General features: G+C 41.9%; 6 protein-coding genes across 14 annotated transcripts in view; 4 read left to right on the top strand and 2 right to left on the bottom strand.

Annotated features, from left to right (window-relative positions):
• The first annotated feature begins 1,824 nt into the window (after nt 1-1,824).
• LOC108096205 lies at nt 1,825-2,705 on the top strand. 2 transcript variants are annotated; one of them, XM_017197593.1, is made up of 3 exons: nt 1,825-2,000; nt 2,065-2,202; nt 2,269-2,385. In XM_017197593.1, the coding sequence occupies exons 1-3, from the start codon at nt 1,906-1,908 to the stop codon at nt 2,324-2,326; spliced, it is 291 nt and encodes a 96-aa protein (XP_017053082.1). In that variant the 5' UTR covers nt 1,825-1,905; the 3' UTR covers nt 2,327-2,385. The 2 variants fall into 2 exon arrangements, with proteins under 2 accessions (XP_017053082.1, XP_017053081.1); XM_017197592.2 differs by having other exon boundaries at nt 1,826-2,000; nt 2,259-2,705.
• A 721-nt stretch (nt 2,706-3,426) lies between these two features.
• On the top strand, nt 3,427-16,610 carry LOC108096405 (beta-2 adrenergic receptor). The gene is given in 6 exon segments (XM_017197976.2): nt 3,427-3,768; nt 4,080-4,270; nt 12,349-13,738; nt 14,192-14,450; nt 14,517-14,566; nt 14,569-16,610. Coding segments are annotated over 4 exon segments (966 nt in total). The 5' UTR covers nt 3,427-3,768; nt 4,080-4,270; nt 12,349-13,605; the 3' UTR covers nt 15,093-16,610.
• Nucleotides 16,611-16,780: 170 nt separating this feature from the next.
• On the top strand, nt 16,781-17,591 carry LOC108096451 (probable RNA methyltransferase CG11342). Its single transcript, XM_017198054.2, has one exon. The coding sequence runs from the start codon at nt 16,872-16,874 to the stop codon at nt 17,589-17,591; it is 720 nt and encodes a 239-aa protein (XP_017053543.1). The 5' UTR covers nt 16,781-16,871.
• LOC108096450 (alpha-tocopherol transfer protein-like) lies at nt 17,572-18,780 on the bottom strand. Its single transcript, XM_017198053.2, has 2 exons — nt 18,364-18,780; nt 17,572-18,306 (listed from the first exon to the last, which is right to left on the bottom strand). Exons 1-2 carry the CDS (start codon nt 18,666-18,668, stop codon nt 17,676-17,678), a joined length of 936 nt encoding a protein of 311 aa, XP_017053542.1. The 5' UTR covers nt 18,669-18,780; the 3' UTR covers nt 17,572-17,675.
• A 133-nt stretch (nt 18,781-18,913) lies between these two features.
• LOC108096452 (probable 28S ribosomal protein S6, mitochondrial) lies at nt 18,914-19,615 on the bottom strand. The gene is made up of 2 exons (XM_017198055.2): nt 19,417-19,615; nt 18,914-19,348 (listed from the first exon to the last, which is right to left on the bottom strand). Exons 1-2 carry the CDS (start codon nt 19,459-19,461, stop codon nt 18,950-18,952), a joined length of 444 nt encoding a protein of 147 aa, XP_017053544.1. The 5' UTR covers nt 19,462-19,615; the 3' UTR covers nt 18,914-18,949.
• Nucleotides 19,616-19,891: 276 nt separating this feature from the next.
• LOC108096311 (formin-binding protein 1-like) overlaps nt 19,892-20,352 on the top strand; it is a 32,713-nt gene continuing 32,252 nt past the window's right edge. For all 8 annotated transcript variants that reach the window (XM_017197805.2, XM_017197804.2, XM_017197803.2 and 5 more), the window contains exon 1: nt 19,892-19,998. In XM_017197805.2, coding sequence (XP_017053294.1) covers nt 19,986-19,998 — 13 coding nt within the window. In that variant the 5' untranslated portion in view covers nt 19,892-19,985. The remainder of the gene's footprint in view (nt 19,999-20,352) is intronic.

Raw genomic sequence — 20,352 nt, 5'->3', positions numbered from 1 at the left:
TAGTTCCCCTTTGAATTGTTTGAGTAATATTTCAAGCACTTTTCTCCGAGTGCCTTGCCACGTACTATTAGCCAGTGGCAATGGAGCAGCTGCCCACTGCCTAAACGCTGAGCACGTTGGACATGTCGAAAGGATTTGCGCCTGCGCAGTGAAAGATCCAGCAGTCAGCAATCGTCTTTGGCTATCCCATAAACTGGTTACACATTCCCCAGCCGGCAGAATGGTCATAAATCGAACAATGTGCCTGCCATTGACAGTTCGCTTAGCTGCACAAAGGTACGGTCTTCTTTTATCATTATGCATGTTTCTTGGGTTTCCTCTCCGCCGGCCATCACAATTTATTGGGCTATTAGTTGCCACTTGAGTGGGAACTTTGGGGAACACCCACGCCGCGATCCCAAATCAAATTCGAATAAAGCATAAAAGCTGATAACAAAAGCCAGGTACCCCGCTCAGACAATTAACTGATAACAATTCATTAGCATTTCGTGTGGGTTCCCCATCGGCATCGTCATCGCCGTCATCGTCATTATCACGACCATTTTCATCAGCTGCTGCAGCTCTGATTTGAGTCTTTTCATGGAGTGTTTAGCTAATTTGACAGCCGTTTGATGAGCCACAACGCGCAGCCAAATTGTATCTTCTTTAATGGTTTCAAATATAAGGTGGGTGGCAGCATGGAATTAATTTTGTCATGGACAATCTTCTTAGGAGTGGAGTGTGACAGAAAAATAAAACAAAAAAAACATTTTTTCTAAATGAAAATACTATTTAAAATTTAAAATCTATAAAGGTTATTTGGCAATAAAATATGAGTTTATATGGTAAATTTATAATTGACCATAAAATATATTTTATAAGTGTGATTCACTTAAATTGACACGAAGCTAAAGTGTAAAAACGATTTCAAAACAATAAAACTATCTAGACTCATTAAACAAATCTTTATTGCAATTTTAAGAAGATAAACCCGAAAACTAATTCTGAATATATATTGCTCAAATTCACAACAAGATGTTTATCGGTGTGTCAGCACATTTGTTTGATTCTTGGCCGTAAAATCGTAACTGTCATGCATTATCCATGACTTGCATCTGAGTTGGCTTGCGTTTTCAATTGGGGTTTGAATTCGCGTATGGGGTGGGGTCGCTTGACCAGCAGTCGTACGATCGTGCCTCAATTTGGGGCAATGTGCAGTGTCACCTGGTGGGTGAGAACGAAAGACAAAAGGGGAAAATGTGAGGCCAAGACACATGGCCATAAATCCGAAGCGAATGTGTCAAGCGCCAGGCGAATTTTCCAACAAATTCTCTGAAATGTTCTTTTGACACTGTCGGCATTCCAACAACCCCAGCAACCCCATAATTTATATGATCACGCTTTTCCGAGGCGATTGTTGACGGAAGCGCACGAATCGCCATGGCAAATTGCAACGCAGCGACAAAAGTTGAATTCGCCAACTTGCCAACTTGAAATAGTCAAATGATGATCCGGCCAGGCAATCGATCGTAGACTGTTCGACGATCGCTGACCTTCAGGCCTTATTAAGCCGCAACTTCCAGGTTGTTAAGGATAAACAGCATAACCGTCTGATGATGATACATTGATCATGTTTCGCATTAATGAGGCGATAATTTAATTGCTACTTTGCTAAAGCATCTATTGTTAAATCTTAACAGAAATGGAGTTCCACTTATGTACATAATATTTACAATAAATTAAATTTGAAGTAAGATGTTCTATATTAATGGTTTTTAGTTGAAATTTTTTGCAGGTTTTGTCAAACTAAATCTCATTTTAAATCTTGCTTTTCTTTTAAACTCAAATTTCGTCATAGAGTTAGAGAAGGTCGAAAACAAACGACACACACACTTTAGTTGTAATCAAAATTTTTCCAGGCCAATAATGCATCAATTCGCCTTCTGGAGAAGCGAGGTAAAGCCGCGCCAGCTCGATCAGGTCTCGCCTATCTGGAAGGAGTTGAATGCAACATTTGTGACGTAAGATGGGAATCGGAATGGGATATCCTCATACTCAGATCACTTCAACCTATTTACCACATAGTGTCCTCAGCTGGAGTTGGCTTATTTACACCCTGTCCGCTTTGGTAATCCTAGTGTGTGCATATTTTGCATATTGCGAGCGTTGTCGAAGGTCTGAGTCAGTGCGCCGTCGACGGGTTATTCAGAGAGCTCAGGAGAGGTCTGATAATTGTTTACTTTTTTTAAGATATAAATTGTTCCTAACTCTTGTTCAAGACCCCCACAGAAACGCCGACCAAATGCCGCGTACCGGGATCACCAGATTTACCGGCATATTATCCTGAGCGTGGCCAAGTACATGAAGAATCCGGAGGGCATTCGTCCATTCATAGAGCACATGGACCAGCTATATCCACTACGTCATCCTCTGGCCGATCAGCAGCAGGTGGCCGAGCTCTCACTGAACGTTAACGATGCGGAACCAAATGCAGGAGAGGATTAAGTTGGTCAATCCTAAGCTAAAGCTTTCTTTTTTTCGGCGATAAATTGGAGAAATACATTTGACAAAATAGCAATTTGACAAAAAAAAAGTTTGATTTCTTTTTAAGTTCATAAAGAAGTGCAAACCTTGCTTCTAAAATATTACAACTATAGCTTGTGTTATCCTGTATAATCCTGAACTATTTTAGTTAAATATACCTTAATAAATTTAATAATAATGCACTCCATCCATTTTGTTTAAAACAACTTGGTGCTGAAATAAATGGCCCAACTGCACTTAGAGCTAGTAGATAAATTAATTAGCTAAACCAGGCTCTTGCCAACGATTTTTGGGGCATGCGCAGTGTTGCATTCTTGTTGGCGGTGCCTAAAAATATGCAGTGCTATTTTTACCTGCCACAAATATAAACAAACGCCATGTGCGCGGCGGAGCTTTCAGCTGGGGAAAGCTCACTGTGCGTGAGAGCAAAAATTTCAAACTTGGTTCACTGCGCGCCGTGTGGCATGCAACAGTTTTGCAGCCATAAACCTTCAAGATCTTAATAAATTATTAATAAAATTATTAAACTAAACAGAAATGTAATTCAGTATTTTAAAGATATTTTCCTTTCTTTTTTCTTTTTTCTTCGTACAATGTTTTCCCGTTTTTTTTGGCAAAAGCTTTCTCTCACTTACTCTCTCTCTGCTCCTGTTGCTGCTTTCCAGCTAAACGTGGCCCGCTCTCTCTTGGCCGAGTTCTCGGGGCGTTAGCAGCTGAGAAGAAAAGCGATGGAAAAGCGGAAAACAGTTGCCAGTTAGACAGTGAGCGCGTCGCACCTTCGCACGCAACGAAAAGATTCAGCGGCAGCAGCAGCAGCGCGTTCAGTGGTTGTTGTTGTTGGAAACGGTGGAAACATACACACACCCACACACTGTCACACGGGCAGACACAACACCAACACACACACATCAAAACACCCACACACACAAACACTCACCAACACGCGGCCAGCAAACACAATTTTCAGTTGGCCAAACCAAAAAACGAAAAGTTTGTTCATCCTTAATCTTTTCGTTTTGCCCCGCAATCAAATGTTGAAAATTGGAAAATTCGAAGCCCAAAGTGAATGCAATTAAAAAGTGAAATTTACGAGCTGCAGGATAATTGAAAAATCAAGGCGCACACCTGCGCACATGTCTGTGAGAGGGTCCTGTGTGTATGTGTATCTGTATCTGTGTAAAGGCGCCTGCGGCTGTATGTGTGTTGAAGGCTAAGCAGAATCAGCAGCCACGAAAAAGCCAACAAGTAAAGCGAGAAATAAAAGTTGCATGTGCCCCGAAAATTGGAAAATTGAAAATGGAAAATTGCCCGACCACAAATGAAGTCAAAAGTGAAAAGTGACAACGTTCAAACAATATTTCAAGCCAGCAAAGCCATAAATTCCACCCCTCCAAAATTATCTTATCTGAAGAGAAATCCACTTAATTATACACCACCAAATGCATGCATTAAAATATTATTTGATTGATTTATTAGTGAATAAACGCGGCTCAACTTTTCTTTGAGGGCGGCCGACTTTGGTTAGATACAAATATCTTAAGCCCACATTCATCTAGATATCTTACAGTTCATGCCTGTTGCAGCCAAAGAGTTAGCAAACAAAGTGATAAAGACAAAGTGTTCAAGACAAAATGTAATAAATATTATTAAATATACAAAAACCGAATTAATTACTCGATAACTAAACGCTAAACTGGAAATCGGAGCAATGTCAAGGGACAGATCTCAACAGGATGTCCCGTCTAAGGTGAGTAGCTTTAAACCGGAGCATCAAGTCGAGCTTTGCTCCAGACGCATCCTACCTCAATACAAAAAGGATATTTGGGAGGAAGTTGGGAGAATGAGCGAAAGAGCAAAGCAAAACATAAACATCCCCGAAAAGAGCGAGTCACTAGAAGTGATGGTTAGGAGGAAAGTGCCGGGAAACACTGAGATAAATTTCATTTAATTTAATCCTAAGTTTTGAAAACTAAACTTTATTATTTCTAAGTAAAACGTATATTCTATTCTGCAATGCAAATCAAAGTCTGGTTCGGTTAAAACTATAATTGTTTGTTTCTGATAAAGAATTTTAAAGAATAGTTGAACTTTATTTCTTTGCGTGCACTCTGCTCCCTTCTTCTCCTATCGGAAATGCTGTGCTGTTCTCCTCCTCTTCTCTATGTGCTGCCCTTCGGTGCTGATGTAGAGATACGAAAATAGGCAAAGTTGGGCAAAAAACCAACGAATTTCAGTTGGAAAGCTCAATGCAAAGAATGCCAGCGTTCGCAGCATTCGTTGGGGATTAGCCAAAGCCAAAGACTTTGCGCAAATACTGAAAAGCTCGGGCTCAGCGCATCATTTTCCACGCAAATTTCGTTTGCGAAAATTTCAATTTATGTGTAGCATACAGGATTTGCAGGATATGTACACACATACATACGTACATACATATATGTTGCCTGCACCAGCCAAGATTATGTATCTGTAACTCGGTCGCACGTTACACGCTTGGCTGTAGGCTGTTTTTTTTTTTTGTCTCCCCCCTTTATTGACTTTGTCGTTTTATAGGCAATTTGTCTTTTGTCGGCCGTCGATAGCTTTTGCTGTGTCATAAAATTTCGCGCCAAGCCAGAGCCCGTATCCTTATCCTTATCGGCGAGGACCGGGCTCAGACGTGGTCTCCTTTCCTGCCAAGTTGTTTATTTTGTCGTAAATTTGCCTTCAAGGACGCGACACACCGCACAAACCCATCCGCCCATCCGCCCACCGCCCTTTGCCCCGCCACATGGCCACTTTATCGATCACACAATGGGAAATTTCACACGTTGTCCCAAAGGGCTGCCAAATGGCCAGAAAGGTACAGTGGTCCGTCGGTAGACGTTTCAATTAATTTATTCTACCTAATTGCAGGGTAGCTTCTAGTTTTTTTAAAGTTCATTACTCATAGCCTTCGTAAATGTAGTCAATAATATTTTTTACTAGATTGCATTTGCTATACAAAGTTCAAGGGAATATACAATATTTAAAGAAAAATATATTGACTTAATAACTATTGTCATTTCTAACTGAATCAGGTTTGAATTACACTTATTATCTAACACAATGTTATAAATTGTTTTATTTTGCTTTTAAACCCTTCTTCTGGTTAATTCTAACAAATAGGTCTCTATGTTTTCCAACCAATTCCCTTATCCAACCAGTATTTGTTACAAAAAGAAATCCCTTGTGTTGCGTGGCGTTCCGTTGCTCGTCTTTAATTACGTGTGCTGCAATTGGCAGCCTCAAGGTCGTTGTCGTCTTTTGCATAATTAAGGGTCGCCCACCGCTCTCTCTCTGCCTCCCTTTCTCCCCATCCACCAAACACAGACCCCCAATCTCTCGCTCGCTCCGAGTGGCTTTTGTTCTGCTGCACAGTTTCTGAATAATGCAATTGACGCGGGCGTGTGGGCGCTGACACAGTTGCCATTTTTCACACATGACCAACCGGCAGCGAGCAGCCAGAAGCCGGAGAGCCAGCAGCAACTAGCAACCAGCAAGCAGCAACCAGCAACGTGCAACCAGCAACCAGCAACATGCAACACTCGCCGCATGTCCGGCACTCGAGTGCGATTGCCATTGCATACTTCAAGGCTGGCCGTAGTCTAATTTACATGCCAAATGACGCTGCTCTCGCCTTTTGCTCTGCATTTATGGCTCGTGACGTGCGATTGTCCGCCATCCTTTCTTCGCCGCTTTGTGTTGCGACACACGTATTCAATTAGTGCGATAAAGGAAGCAAAACGCCGCAGCTGCTGTTGCCCACACATTTGCATACGAGAGTGGGGGAAATTCAGGAGTGGCCAGCAATTGTTGGCCAATTTTACCCTTGAACTGAAACTGGAGCATTCACCCTAAATAAATTCTTGAAATATTATTTTTCATGACTTGCTTTGATTACTGCTTTATGAATTAAATGAGATGTGAATAATTAATAATGTTTCGATACTTTTCTTTCAAGTTTTTTGTTTTTTTTATCTTTAACATGGTTTAAACATATTTTTTATAATCTGATTAACATTAAGTAAATTTGGAATTTTAAAGTAATTAATTTTGGTTATTCAACAATTCCTCCTGAAAGAATTTGACCACATTATGTACATATATTCACAAATTTATATCTTGTTTGATTTATGGCCACAACGTGTCTGCAATTGGCAAATGTCGCGTGGTTTTTTTGTTTTGCTCGTGGCAACGACGAAAGAAATTTTGGAACTTAAGAGGTGGTTTTTTGGCGGCTTTTTGGTTTGACAAAAAATAAATAGCAAAACAGATGAGGCAAACAAAAAGGCAATGCTAAATTTAGATGTCTCGAAATAAAAACAACAATTTGAAAGAACGTATATATCAACATTTTTTTATATGGTAATGACTAAGAGATACTCTTTTAAGAGGAAGAAAATAAGTTGGAATAAACATAATAATATATATTACCAAGTCTTAAACTATTTGTGATAAATTTTTGTTAAAGTTGTCGGAAGTGTGCCATTATGTGTCGCCTATACCCCATAAACTATCGCAATTTGTTTTCCCACACACAAAAACAGCATTTTTCTAAATGAAAAGAAAACATTTTAACCAAAACGGGCAGAGAAAAACAAAATAAACGCTGGTCGATGGCCGGCCTAAATGGACACACCCACTCAGCCTAAATTCCCCACCACTCCCTTGTTTTTCCGCGCTCAATTTTCCCCCCCTTCCTATTCGCCCACCCACTTTTCTTTCGAATGTGAGCGTTTCCTTTCACCTCCTTTCACGCACACACAAATCGCAACTCTCTGTTTGTCGAGACCATCGTCGTCTAATTAGTTGTGGGCTGTGACCGCCTTGATTTATATATTTATGATGGGCGTGGCCCTGGGCTAGTGCCAACTAATTGCCGCCAGTAATGGGGGTTACTCCATTCCTCATCCAATCCTGTTGGTGACCCTCGAAGAGTATCTGCTCCTTCCTTCGATACGGATACGGATACAGATACAAAATCGTTCACAGATACAGACGCTAATAAGTGTGCATTTGGCAGCTGCTGCCAGCAAATTGGTTAAATGTCAACCGTCCGCAGAGCTTCCGTCTCAATCCCGACCAGACTTGGCAGCTCTTTCAGCGTCAGTTTGCACATCGGGCCAATAAATTGTAAATGAAATACAAGTAACAAGGCAGCGGATAAGCCTTGTGTGCACGGGGAAAAATAGTCGAAGAAGATTTAGAAATATATTCAAATATATATTTAGAAATATACATAATTAAAATATCTATTGGGAACTTTAAAAAGATTGTTATCGTATCCTAATCAAACCTTTTTTTAATTCGTTTATAAAAGATACCATTTTTTTATTTCTTAAAGGCTTTATAAAGGGCGTTCTGCTTTAACATGATAAAATTATATATAAAACATTTAAACAGAACTTAAATATCAACCATTGAATATATATTTAACATGATAAAAAAGATATATGAAACATTTAAACATAACTAACTTATCAACCATTGAATATATAAACAAATCTAAAATATGTTATATTTTTAACGTAATGCACAATATTAGTTGTTTTTTCTCCAAGTACGTGCATGAAAACCGCACCGTCATAATTCTCCTTCCCCCTTTGATTCTAGTCTCCTCCCCTTTGCTTATCAATCAGACAGCAAATAACAGCAACAAATAAACAAGTTGCTGCAGCGAGGGTGGCAACAACAACAACAGCAACAAAAACCGCGGAGCGAGCAGAAGGCATGGCGGGGATGACAAATTGATGCATTGCCGTATTGATTGCCCGACTGGCTTCGCGATTGCCACTGCCACAATACAATGAACGCCTTGGCTGAATGTCAAGTCGCAGCATTGAAACGAATTTCGTGTCGGGTTTTTTTTTTATTGATCGATTGTTCCAGTGCTTGATTGAGTATAAGTGTGTGTGTGTGTGCACGGGGGCGTGTGTGTGTATATGGGTAAAACCGGTATCAGGAGCCAATACAATTGTCCTTAGCGTCGAATGCCGCCAGTCTTATTTATTACGCATACGTCACGTTGTCAAGAGGGGGAGGCGGTGCGGAAAGGAAAGGGAAAAGGCCAGCCCATGACTGTGACCTTGCCAGTTGCAAACGTCTGCAAACCCTTGCAATTCTCGTTATTCAAGCCATTCTGCCACTTTCAAAAAGGAAAACTTTCGACCAAGGGAAATCAGAATTAGTGAAGCGCATTCGAGGGCCCCGAAAAAATCCAGCAGGGGAATAAAACAATATAAAACTAAACACGCGCGCGACGCCAAGTCGCTGTTTGTCCTTGGCCCGTGCCACGCCCCCTCTCGCATTGGCTCTATCACCGCCCCCACAACGCAAAATTGGCCCAAATAAAAGCGTTGCGTATACGACATGTGGTACGGCGCTTCACAATGCGGTTTATGGCCATAACAGCGGGTAGCACGTGAATTTAAGTTGGCCCAATCACGCACCCCCCGCCGGCATTTGTTTTGAGGGCGAAAATATTCAGGGCATTTCATAGGGAAATTGGATTTTTTATGGCGTTCCTTGGCGGAGTTACTGCCTTCGGGCTGCTTATTATTATTATGCCAACATCGAGTTTCTCACAGATTACAATTTTAGCTGGCACTTTTAGCTGGGGAAGCTTTTACCTCAGAAATTGTATAATCATCTTTTATTTATTTGGAAAACCAAGCATTAGCCAAGTAATATGTACTTGGATAGTTTTATTTTAACTTTCAATTTATTGTCAATTTTAAATAAGTTTTTAAATGGTAAAATAACGCAAAGGTATTTGTATCTACATATTAGTTTTTCATCTTACCAGTAAAATATCGAATTGAACTCAATTTTTCGTGTGGTCGATCTGTTGCACTTTGCGGCAAAGTTGTCAGCTTTCTCCCAATTTAATTGCAACTTGCCTGCAGGCATTTTCGGTTTGACAAAAGTTTGCGGCCAAAAGTTTGGCTCGGTGAGCGCTGGGCGAAGCAACAGGCTGCAGGACCGCCAGCAAAGTCCTTAAGCCACTGAGTGACAGGAGCTGCCAAGTCTGGGCCTCCACCTCCCCCCCTTCCACGCCCCTTCCTTCCACTCAAGGACGAGCATTTTCAGGCATATGCGACATCTGACATGCGTAAGCATAAATTATGCAGGCGCCGCAGCAGATGCACTGAACAAAACAGGTGGCCGGAGTAAATACGGCGAATAAAATAGCTGCTGGGGCAATGGGAATGGAAATAAAAGCCAAGGTGAGGTCATGCTTATGTAAAGACGCAGCCACGTGGATGGCGACGATGACGATGACGTGGCACCCATCCGCAGCAGCCTTGCCAGCCTGTCCCACCCACTTGGCCCACCAACCAAGCAACCAAGCAACCCGCCGCCTTGCCACCCACTTTTCGTCCTGGGGCTTCCTGCCAACAACTAACGTCATCAAACGGGTATCCTTCTTGGGCCTGCAGCTCGCCTTGGCCTTTGTTGCGGCATTTCGCAATTTGTTTTAAACACGTAGCCGTCCAAAAGTTTATTTATAGCACCCGAAAGCTTTTCTCCATCCTTCGCCCTTCCCTCCCACAGATAGTATTTCCCACCTGCCTGGCATTTGGCTACGCTCTTATGACTCTGTCACATTCGAAGGCTTGCCGCCTCTGTTTGGGCTGTGTTTCGATTCGGGCCGAAAGTTGTGTTTTCCGAGGCGACATAAACACGCATGGGATACATATTTTATGGGCCCAAAAGCTGGAAAGTCTACAGAAACTGAAATGAAAAGGGGCCAGCTGAAAGTCGGGCGCAAACATGCAGAGTGTTCCGGGAATGTGGGGCAGAAACATAAATGGAATGGCTTTAAAGTTGGCCCTTTACACAAAGTACATAAATATAACTTCATGAGTACTAAAATATTTTAAAAAATTGTAAAAAGCTTTTTGCAAAAATATCAGTTAGTAGTTTGTTTCATAAGAAACATCAAATATGTACAGCCACTTACTGCACTTTATAATTTAATTTATATTTAAAGAAAACTGAATTATTCCCTTTGAAAATGTTGATCATAAAATACTCTTCCACCGCATTTATTAAACATTATTTGTCAACTGAAAATTATGAAGCTGACCCAGTTTTGTGTTTATTGCTTTCACAGCTATTGATGTTTTTATTGATGTGAGTTTCCTTTAGCATCTATCTCCAGATTTTTTAGTGTGCTCTATTTTTCATAACCCAGTTTACAGCATTACAGCATTTACAGCTTCGTTACTCTTCCAATTCAAGTGGGTCAAAGGATTTACCTTCCGACAGGATCTAAAGCTGCCCCAAAAAGCAGGCCACATATTATTTTTAATTATGCCACACGCTTAATGAGCTGCGCTGCGCTCCCCAATGGCAATCAAAATCTCATCAGCTTGTTAGCGGTTGCCTCGCAGAACAATGAATGTATTTACATAATTAATCACTGGCCGCGCTTATTGATTATACTTCCAAGAAAAAGCGGCGAGGGTTCGCTGAACCCATTTCTCCGGCAATCCGGTCTCCGGTCTTTCGAATCCGTCAGAGGGGTCAAGGGGGATGGGAGGGGGGCCACGGTACTCATTATGCGAACGGGCCCGGTTAAGTTGGCAGCAATAACAGTTATTTCAGCGTAATTGCAGTGGGGTGGACCGCAGGAAGTCATTTGCACAAATGACGTTTGCCTCTTGTCCCGTCACCAACTGCAGTGGCTTACGTAATGATTGACAATCATGGGGGGCAATGACGTTTTGCAGGGGACAGGAGCTCCAACGCAATTCATTGATATTTATCACCTGGCCAGTGTGACTGACTGTCGAACCCAAAGCGTTACCCCGTTATCGTTAATTAAATTACCAAGTCGAGCGAACGGTGGCGATGCTGGGCGCAAATGACAAACTTGTTACCTCACTCAACGACATCCCCTAATGCCACCCCCTTTGACGTCCTCCCTTTGCCACAGAGAGCCGCCCCCCGCCGATGTCTAATGGCATTTGATAATGGTGTTTGTGTTTGTGTCTGCGTGGAAAATGGCTCAATGACGTAGGAAACGCCACTAAAGGAAGCTGCGACGGAAAATCAGTGATGGCAATTAAATACTGTTTAAATTGGTTGAAGATATTTGACTGCATTATAAAAATTTATTAAAAGGGCTTAAAAATATTATTACACCAATAAATAATGGTCTTGGAGTTAATTTGTTCCGAAAGAAATAGAACATCTCAAAATAGATTTTATTGAATTCTAATTTTTTAAATTTTTTTCTATTAACAATAAAAATTTGTCGCATGAGATATTCAAATAACTTATCTACAGATTGCCTTAAACTTAATTTTAAATAAAGGGGTTTCAATTGGCTTCTAGATTAAAGCCAGGCTAACAACACTTGCAAGGGCTCCGCTAAATATAGATAGAGTGGGCGTGATCGATGACGGTGGTCCGCAAATAGAGGCCAAAGCCAGGACCCTCGAGATTTTTAACAGTTCCAGGCCCTCGAGAGACAAACGCAGTTTGAGCAGCCGGCCAGTGACAGCTATGGCTCTCAAACTGTGTCAAGTGGCACGTCAAAGTGGGTCATTGCAGGCGGGAAAAGTGGGTGGTTGTGGTCGGTGGCTGGTTGGTGGTTGGGTAGGTCTGGGTGGCTCTGAAATAGCAGGCAAGTGACGGGCCCTGGATAAGCACGCTTATGTAAAGCGTTTGTGCTGCTAAAAGGCTTTTTCCGCCTGCCGTATGTGGGATAATTTATTGATTGGCTCAAGATGGGAGATTCTGTAAACTATTTATGGAGCGCAGAAGGCATTCAATTGTTCTCCTCCTTTGTCCTTGCAGATGCGCACAATTAGCTTAAACTGACAGCAGAACGTGGAGAGGAACAACAGCAACAGCAACAACAACAACAACAACAGCCAGAATTTACAAGCAAAAGGATAATCACAATCACCATGCAGCGAAATTAAATTCCAAAGCCGACAACTAACAACCGGAACTATTATCGAACTATTTTAACAACTTACATGTAGCACAACAGAAGCCTTATAAAACAACAAAACAACATTTGTGCTGTGCTTTAATTATAGTCAACCAAAAATTACAACAACCACGAAGAGAAGCCCGTAAACCGCGTAATTATTACACATTAAATAATAATAGTAATCATTATTCTTCCAATTGCGAGTTTGAAATGTGTACATTTTTAAATCGATATTTAAACTATTAGCGAACTCTAAATACCAAAAGATATATAAACGAATAACTGTTTAACGTTCATTAATACTTAGCAAAGAGCGTTGTGAATTTAACAAAAAAAATATTAAATTAAGCGGTTAACGATCCTCTAACCTAGAGCAAATGGTACGCAATTAGTAGTTCTTAAAAGTAAGATTTTAATCCAAGCAACATTTTTAAACGAGCTTCAAACACACACACAATATTAAACACACCCACACCCGAGCAGAACCTTATCCTTAACCTTAACCACGACGGCAGGACTGTGAGGCTAACAATCAAATGCTTGGCTCAGCGCCAGAAAGTAGGCAGCAGCAGCAGAGCACACAGCCCAAAAAGTAGGCAGCAGAAAATTTATACAAATTTGGCGCCAGCGGTGGAAAAGGACGAAAAAAAGGAAAAGCGGAAAAGTAGCAGCGCCAAGGACTCCGACGACCTTCGCGTGTGCAAGCGTCGTTGCACAACAAAGGACGCCACTAACACTCCCACCCAGACACACACCCTCTCACCCACACGTACGTACACATACGGCCAAAAGGAAACTCACCTAGACACACAGAGTGCAGCACACAGCCACACACACACACACAACCAGGCCACAGGACAATTGCATGGGCGGCCGCCATGACCGGAAGTGAAGTACGGTCACGTCCACGTCCACTGGCCTTTGCATAACAATCAGCCCGCCAAGGAGCCGCCAAGAAGGTGGGCAAACGGCAGGAGAAAGGCAGGAGAAAGGCAGGAGAAAGCCAGCGAAAGCAGGTGAATCAGGAGCAGGTGAAGGAGGAGGAGGAGCAGAAGGAATAAAAAAAAAACAACGAGCACAGGAGCGCCACTTTCAACCGACAGCGGCCCGTAAAAATGCAGGAAATGAGCTACCTGCAGGATAATTCCAAGGTGGAGGCCCTCACCAAGGCGGTGCTCATATCCATTCTGGGCGTGGCCATCGTCCTGTCCAACCTCCTCATCATCGCCACCTATGCCAACTTCAAGGGTACGTTACACGAATAACATACGATTTCAGCTTTCAACAGGAACTCCACGAACGTGGTTAGGTTTGATCGGAAAAGCAATGTTTTCACAGCATCAATAAGTGAAGAAGAAAGTTTATTTTTTTAAAAGCAGTTCCAAGCTTGACTGTATGGAGAAAAAGTAAAGCAGTATCTAGTAATGTACCTAATTATTATTTCCAAATAGTTAAATTTCCCTAAAAATATTAGATCACAAACAAATCTGTGGCCTTATTTCAAGCAGATGATTTTTATTCCCTAGAATTTTTCAAAATTAATTTTTTTTGTTCACCCCAGATGTTTTAGAAAATTGGATGATTGTATAAGTAGATTAGCCCAGACTTTGTTTATAACATAATTTTAAAATTATTTATTTTATTTAATTTTTATTTGGGGAAACCTTTTACGTCACTTTTTAATGATAAATGTTTCTGCAGGCCCCACAGAGGTGATCAACTACTACCTCTTGTCCTTGGCCATTGCCGATCTGCTCTGCGGACTGCTGGTGGTGCCCTTCTCCGTGTATCCCGCCCTGACCGGAGAATGGATGTACGGGGACATCGTGTGCCGCTTCACGGGCTACCTGGAGGTCACCCTGTGGGCGGTCTCTGTTTACACCTTCATGTGGATATCGGTGGATCGGTATCTGGCGGTGCGCAAGCCACTGCGATACGAAACGGTCCAAACGAAGACGAGGTGCGTGTTACCCTATTTGAAAATGGGACCAAATTGTTTAACCATAATCTGGCATTTTTGTTGCAGATGCCAGTGCTGGATGGTGTTCACCTGGATATCGGCGGCGCTGCTCTGCTGCCCCCAATCCTGGGCTACTCGATGCCGATCGAGAACAACATGACGCACATCTGCATGCTGGACTGGGGCAATATGGCCGCGTATAGTGCCACATTGGCGATTTTAGTGTTAGGTCCCAGCCTCATTTCAATCGTACACAACTACGGCTATATCTTTGTAATGATGCGTAAGATTAGGTCCGGCGAGCCGATACACGATAAAGAATATGCAACTGCTCTGGCTGAAAATTTATCGAACCCTAGTCATATGATGTCATTCGCATTAGTCTTTGCATTCTGGGTGTCCTGGCTGCCATGGATTCTGTTGCGTCTGTATGAGGTGGTCACGGGCGATGTTATCCAAAGTACTCTTATCAACTTCGCCGTCGTCTGGATCGGCATATTGAATTCGTTTTGGAAAATTCTGATCATGACCAGTATGTCGCCACAATTCCGTATCGCTTTGAGAGTATTTTGCTTAACCATTTGTTGTAAGACTAAGGGCCGTTTGCAAGCAGAGCTAATCGGGTTGGACCCAGATGACTAGAGTTAGATTTAGATTTTCATTCTCCTCAAAAAAAAAAAAATATATATAAATCCGCAATCCCATCCCCGCCCCGCCCCCGCCCAGTAATCCGAGATCCCTTTGAGAAGAACTACAAAGTCCTGCAAGTAAAAAATTGGTTGTAACTGCATTGAGCCATTTCCTTAACTCTCTAACTCTCCAACTCTCTATCTATCTCTCGATATATTGAACACTAACTTGCCTGTTTGCCATATAGTTGCATATTTACGGGCCGTTTGGCGCTACGCGACATGCCAATGAAAGCACCTCCACAGAGCCACTGAAAAACTAAAGAACCTAAAAAAAAAACGCAACCACTCAACCACTCAACTACTCAGAACCCAACCACCATACAGCAACCACACAGAAACACCAAAACCACAGACACGTTGAAAGACATTTTCATATTTCTAGACCTAAGCTAAGCTAAGAGTTTTTAGCGTATCCAATTATGATTGATTAATTGATTGATTGAATTGAATTGATTGACGATTATTATTGTGTATTTATGAGCTTACCACGTATATACTTGTACTTAACTATAGCCATATACATATGTAGCAGCGATTCTAACTCTAATTCGTAGACAAAGAGACAATTCACTAGGCAAGGACAACATTTCCGTTTCCGGTTTACAGTTCAAACTTGCTACTATACAGATTAATATGAAAATCATAAGCTACTCAAGCAGCAAGATAATTATCTAAAGTATATACCTTTTTCAAAGTCCATATTAAGTAGCATTTAGAATTTTACAAAATCGTGTAGAGTTTACTAAACAATTTGCCAAACTTGACGACGGGCCGGAAATGAAGAATTCAAAATTCAGAACATTCAATCTTCGCACGCCTTGCGAATGCGCTTTAGAAACGGAAATCCCAGGCCCACAAAGCGAAATTAAACTCAGCCCAGCAAAAATGTTAAAGCCCAAAAAGCGAAGAAACCCCTAAAAAAAACATTTCCAATAGTTCTTAGCGATAATGATATGGTAAATAATGAAAATGAAGGATGATAGGCTAGTGTCAAGTTTCGATCGTTGTTAAAATCGACAGGTGCATGTGCTTTCCCTTCGGCCGCCCCTGAACGCTTCGATTTGGTGGGGTTCCCAACAGACTGTTGCAATTTTGCCTAGTTCCCTTAGTGGGTCAAATTCAGTTTCCCAGGCTCCGTCAGCGAAGCGTCCAGGGTCCCAAGTCGAGTGTTTGCCGTTGAGTATTGTTGTTGATCTCCAGCGTTTTCGATGATATCCCATCAGCAAACATGCCAAGGGCGAAGCCAATGAAACGAATTCGAAAACGAAACATTGTGTATATTTTGTTGTTGTACATTTCATTGACGATCTTTTGTACATTTAGTTATAGTTCGAAACTAATTTACACACCAAACGCAAGTGTTATCGATTTTTAAGTGTAAGGAAATTGTTAGAGCCGTATAAGCAGATAGAAAGGCGATTCGACAAATATAAACAATGAACGCAGTAAATAAATGCAAAAATGAGGATATGGAGTGAAGCTTTTATTTCGGTTGAAAAAGTTTTCTTTAACTGATGTTTGAATTTGGCGGCCTATTTAAAAGTTAACGTTTTCCAGCACTTGATTTGGTATTTTTCAAAGAACAAACTCGTTAAGTATTTTTTGGCCAAGAGCTGAGTTGGCAGGCCCAACGGCACATCTGATTTTACCACGACGGCTAACAACATTTGGTTTGAATTAAGTGCATTTTTATTTTACCATTCCGTTAAAGAACTCATTCCATCAAATCATGGACATGCGAAACAACGATCCCGGTGCTCTGCAATATGGAAATTTCTTCAACTATTATCAATTCAATTCGGCCTCGGAGCGCGTGAAACTTCTACCCGATAAAGATGTATGGTTACCTCCATCAGATAGTAAAGAGTCCCCCGGAAATAGTCCCTATTTCGTGCTGGATGTCGGTTGCAATTGCGGGGTGTTTACCCAACTACTATATAAGTATCTAAAGGAAAATCTTCAGAGACCAGTTAAAATCCTAGGAGTCGATATAGACAATCGCCTAATTCAACGTGCTTTGGAGGAGAATGAATCCCCGGAAGATATAAGCTACGCCTGCGTGGATGTTTTAAATGAAGAGGCTTTTGAAACCGTAAAAGGTTACCTAGAGCTTAATAAACGCCAGAAGTTCGACGTCATTTGTTGCTACTCAATCACCATGTGGATTCACCTGAATCATCACGACGAAGGCCTTCAATTGTTTTTAAAGAAACTTTCTAACTTGGCGGAACTCCTGGTGGTAGAACCACAACCTTGGAAATGCTATCAAAAAGCAGAAAGGCGTCTGAAAAAAGCAGGAGAAACTTTTCCACTTTTCTTACAACTCAATTGGCGATCCGATGTGGAGCTTCAAATACAGAACTATCTTGAAAAGTATCTAGATCGAAGAAAGATATTCGAATCAACGCCCACGAAATGGCAGCGAAAGATCTGCTTCTACAGATCCTGATTTGTGTGATTTAATAAAACTGACCAAATAATGAACGATTTTTATAGTAAGCTAACAAATTCATATAAGGCAACTTGAACAGCACTAATCTACGTTAAGCTTCCTAAAGGACCCTTCGGTTCCAAAGAGGCCTTCAAAGTCAATAGGTTTTCCCGGACGCAGACTCTCATCAGTGCCGTAATTGACATTATCGTTGAAAAAGTCGGTGTACGCATCCAGCTTCTTTTCCCACTCGGCCACAATTTCTGGCACAGTTCCATTCTCGCCGCCGTATTCCACAGGAAGGTACTTTAGCGGAATCTGCTCCGTTAATAGATCCAGTTTGTTGCCATGCACAAACAGGCGTGACTGCATCTTCTTGGACATCATGGGCTTGAACATATTGAACACCTGCTCAAAACCGGTAATGGTATTGATGAAATGCTGAGCCTTTAGACGCAGCGGAAGAGCTTCCTCTGAAAACACCGTGAACTTCTTGGCCATCGCCGGCGTCATTTGAAACATGTGCGCTGCCGTAGCTCCCTTCATATCCATGATGAAGACAATACCGTTTACATTCGCGTAGTCGTCCTCCAAGATGGCAATCTCCTGCAAAGCCTGAGCCACACGCATACACTCCAGGATGTGGTACTTCTCCACAGGACACAGGCCCATACGCCAAAGACCAATGCGAGGTCCATTTTCATTAAGTGGGGTGGGCAAATAAATGATAGCCCTGATAATATCGACATTAAAATTGGTTTTCCTTGGGTTTTGGGACCGTTCTCCTTACCCCGTTTGGTGAATCTCCCGGAATTTCCCCTCCGTCGTGCTGGTGACTCTAAAGAATTCCGGATATTTCGTCTTCAGCGTGTAGTACTTATCTAACTTGGACTTGGCCCGCTCCAAACTGAACTTGCAGCCGCGCAGGAAGGCCACCAGTAGTTGATCGTCCATTCGGGGATTTAAATGGGGCTGCTGCTCGATCCAGGTCTTGAAAGCCTGCAGATCCGCTTCCAAGCGGGCGGGGTCCTCCTTCAGCTGCTCATTGGCCACTTTTTGCAGCTCTGGCGTGAGTGGGCGAATTTGCGGTGCCATTTCTTGAGTTCTTTGAATCAAGAGGAAGTACTAGTGAACTGTTCTGCGTTTCTTGGGGCACTACTTGCCCAATCAACGTTCTATTGACGGTCGATTTTTACGGGGCTTTATCAATTGCCTGATAACCGGTTGATTGGGAGCCATAAACTAAACAAAGACAAACACTGTGCAAAAAGGCCCGATAAGAAGGGTATTTCATGAGAATGCTTCAGTTTAAATTATCAAAAGATCGGGGAATCCTCTTATCATTTTCAAATACATTAACGAGCTTTATTTTGGGTCTACTTCTGGAAGGGATAGTAGTCCAAACCGGAGTTATAATTGTACTTCTTCTTCTGTTTTTTCTGGGCAGCAGCAATAATTTCCTGCACATCCTTGCGATAGGCGGGCGGCAGCATCTCCTCGTGCAGCGTGCAGGGCTTCTCCTCGGGCTCCTCAACCTTAAAGATATACCGCCGTATGATATCTATATCTCGACCGAACTCCTCCTTCAAATCGGCAATCCTCGTGGGCGCTGTATCGAAGGCGATGGTAAAATGGGTTCCCTCGCGATGAACCACTCCATGTTCGCTGACTTTGTGGGGCAGGGCACGGGTTCCCAGGTTCTCCAGCTTCCTGATAATACCACCCTTATCCAGGATGGACTCTGCTGTTCGCTTAATCACGGAAATCAGTTCGGGCTGTCGGGGAGGGCACATTTCTTGTTTACTTTTATGTAACTGCCGGTGGCATTTGATGTGCTACTCACGCGGGGCAACTGACGCAGCACAAGGGCTAATTCGTACGAAGGCATTGTAGTTGGTAGGTTAAACGATGCTTTTCAGTAATCTATTTAAATATTTAATGGCTTTAACTAAGAGTTTTAATTCATTAAAATCTCGGGTAAGTAAAAATAACTTTTCCCACCGGCTGACAGTATTGTCAAACGTCAATTGCACAGCTGTTGTCCGCAGTTCAGATAATAAGCACTAGCGCCTGTTTTGCACAGTGGGACCTCCTTTTGTTTTATTTATTATTGATAACAATTTTTAAATTAGCTCCGAAAACAATTTACCAGTTGTCTTGGGCTTAAAAACAGCAAATTAAATTAAATTTTATATTTCAATTTGTATCAAACATCTTTGGGGTTGCGTCTCTACTGAATGCGCTTAAAATTAGTATACTTGCGTTAACCACATATGGTCATACTGATCTCAAGTAAATACACACTTACATTTCCATCATGGTCACACTGTTTTTTATGCCGAAGTGAAAACAACGACAGTTGCGGACGGAGCGGATAAAAATTGTTTTTCGCACGCCAAAAAGGAGAAACAAATGCTTGCGTTGTGTGAGTGCGGGTGTTCCGAGTGATTGTGTGTGTTTGTGTTTGCAAATGTCGCCCGAATTATGACGCATACATCGAGTGCAACAAAACCGAAAATTGAAGAAATTGCAACTGCATGTGCAGAAAATAAGTTAACAAACGAAGAGCTATAAAAAACGGTGACAGAAGAAGAACAGTGCGTGCACTCGGCAATTGTGTTTATTTATGTGAACGAGTGTGCGTGTGTGCAAAATTATGTAAATACAACAATAGTAGAATTCCAATTGTCCTCTCTTTTTCTCAATTATGAAATGCAGTTGCACTTAACTCTCTGTTCCTCTCCCTCTCTCTTTGCGCAGCGAAATGCCAGTGCATAAA

The sequence above is a fragment of the Drosophila ficusphila genome, unplaced genomic scaffold, assembly GCF_018152265.1.
Source record: "Drosophila ficusphila isolate 14025-0441.05 unplaced genomic scaffold, ASM1815226v1 contig_106, whole genome shotgun sequence".
NCBI classification, from domain to species: Eukaryota; Metazoa; Arthropoda; class Insecta; order Diptera; family Drosophilidae; genus Drosophila; species Drosophila ficusphila.
Note: the sequence above shows the minus strand (reverse complement) of the source record. Positions and strands in the feature narration are given on the sequence as shown.

Coding starts and splice junctions, on each gene's coding strand:
- LOC108096450 (XM_017198053.2), bottom strand. CDS start 18,668: ATGGCACCGCAAATTCGCCCACTCACGCCAGAGCTGCAAAAAGTGGCC. Junction 18,307..18,363: donor CGGGAGATTCACCAAACGGG/GTAAGGAGAACG, acceptor CGATATTATCAG/GGCTATCATTTATTTGCCCA.
- LOC108096205 (XM_017197592.2), top strand. CDS start 1,906: ATGCATCAATTCGCCTTCTGGAGAAGCGAGGTAAAGCCGCGCCAGCTC. Junction 2,001..2,064: donor TTGAATGCAACATTTGTGAC/GTAAGATGGGAA, acceptor TTTACCACATAG/TGTCCTCAGCTGGAGTTGGC. Junction 2,203..2,258: donor ATTCAGAGAGCTCAGGAGAG/GTCTGATAATTG, acceptor CTCTTGTTCAAG/ACCCCCACAGAAACGCCGAC.
- LOC108096451 (XM_017198054.2), top strand. CDS start 16,872: ATGGACATGCGAAACAACGATCCCGGTGCTCTGCAATATGGAAATTTC.
- LOC108096452 (XM_017198055.2), bottom strand. CDS start 19,461: ATGCCTTCGTACGAATTAGCCCTTGTGCTGCGTCAGTTGCCCCGC. Junction 19,349..19,416: donor TGCTGCGTCAGTTGCCCCGC/GTGAGTAGCACA, acceptor CCTCCCCGACAG/CCCGAACTGATTTCCGTGAT.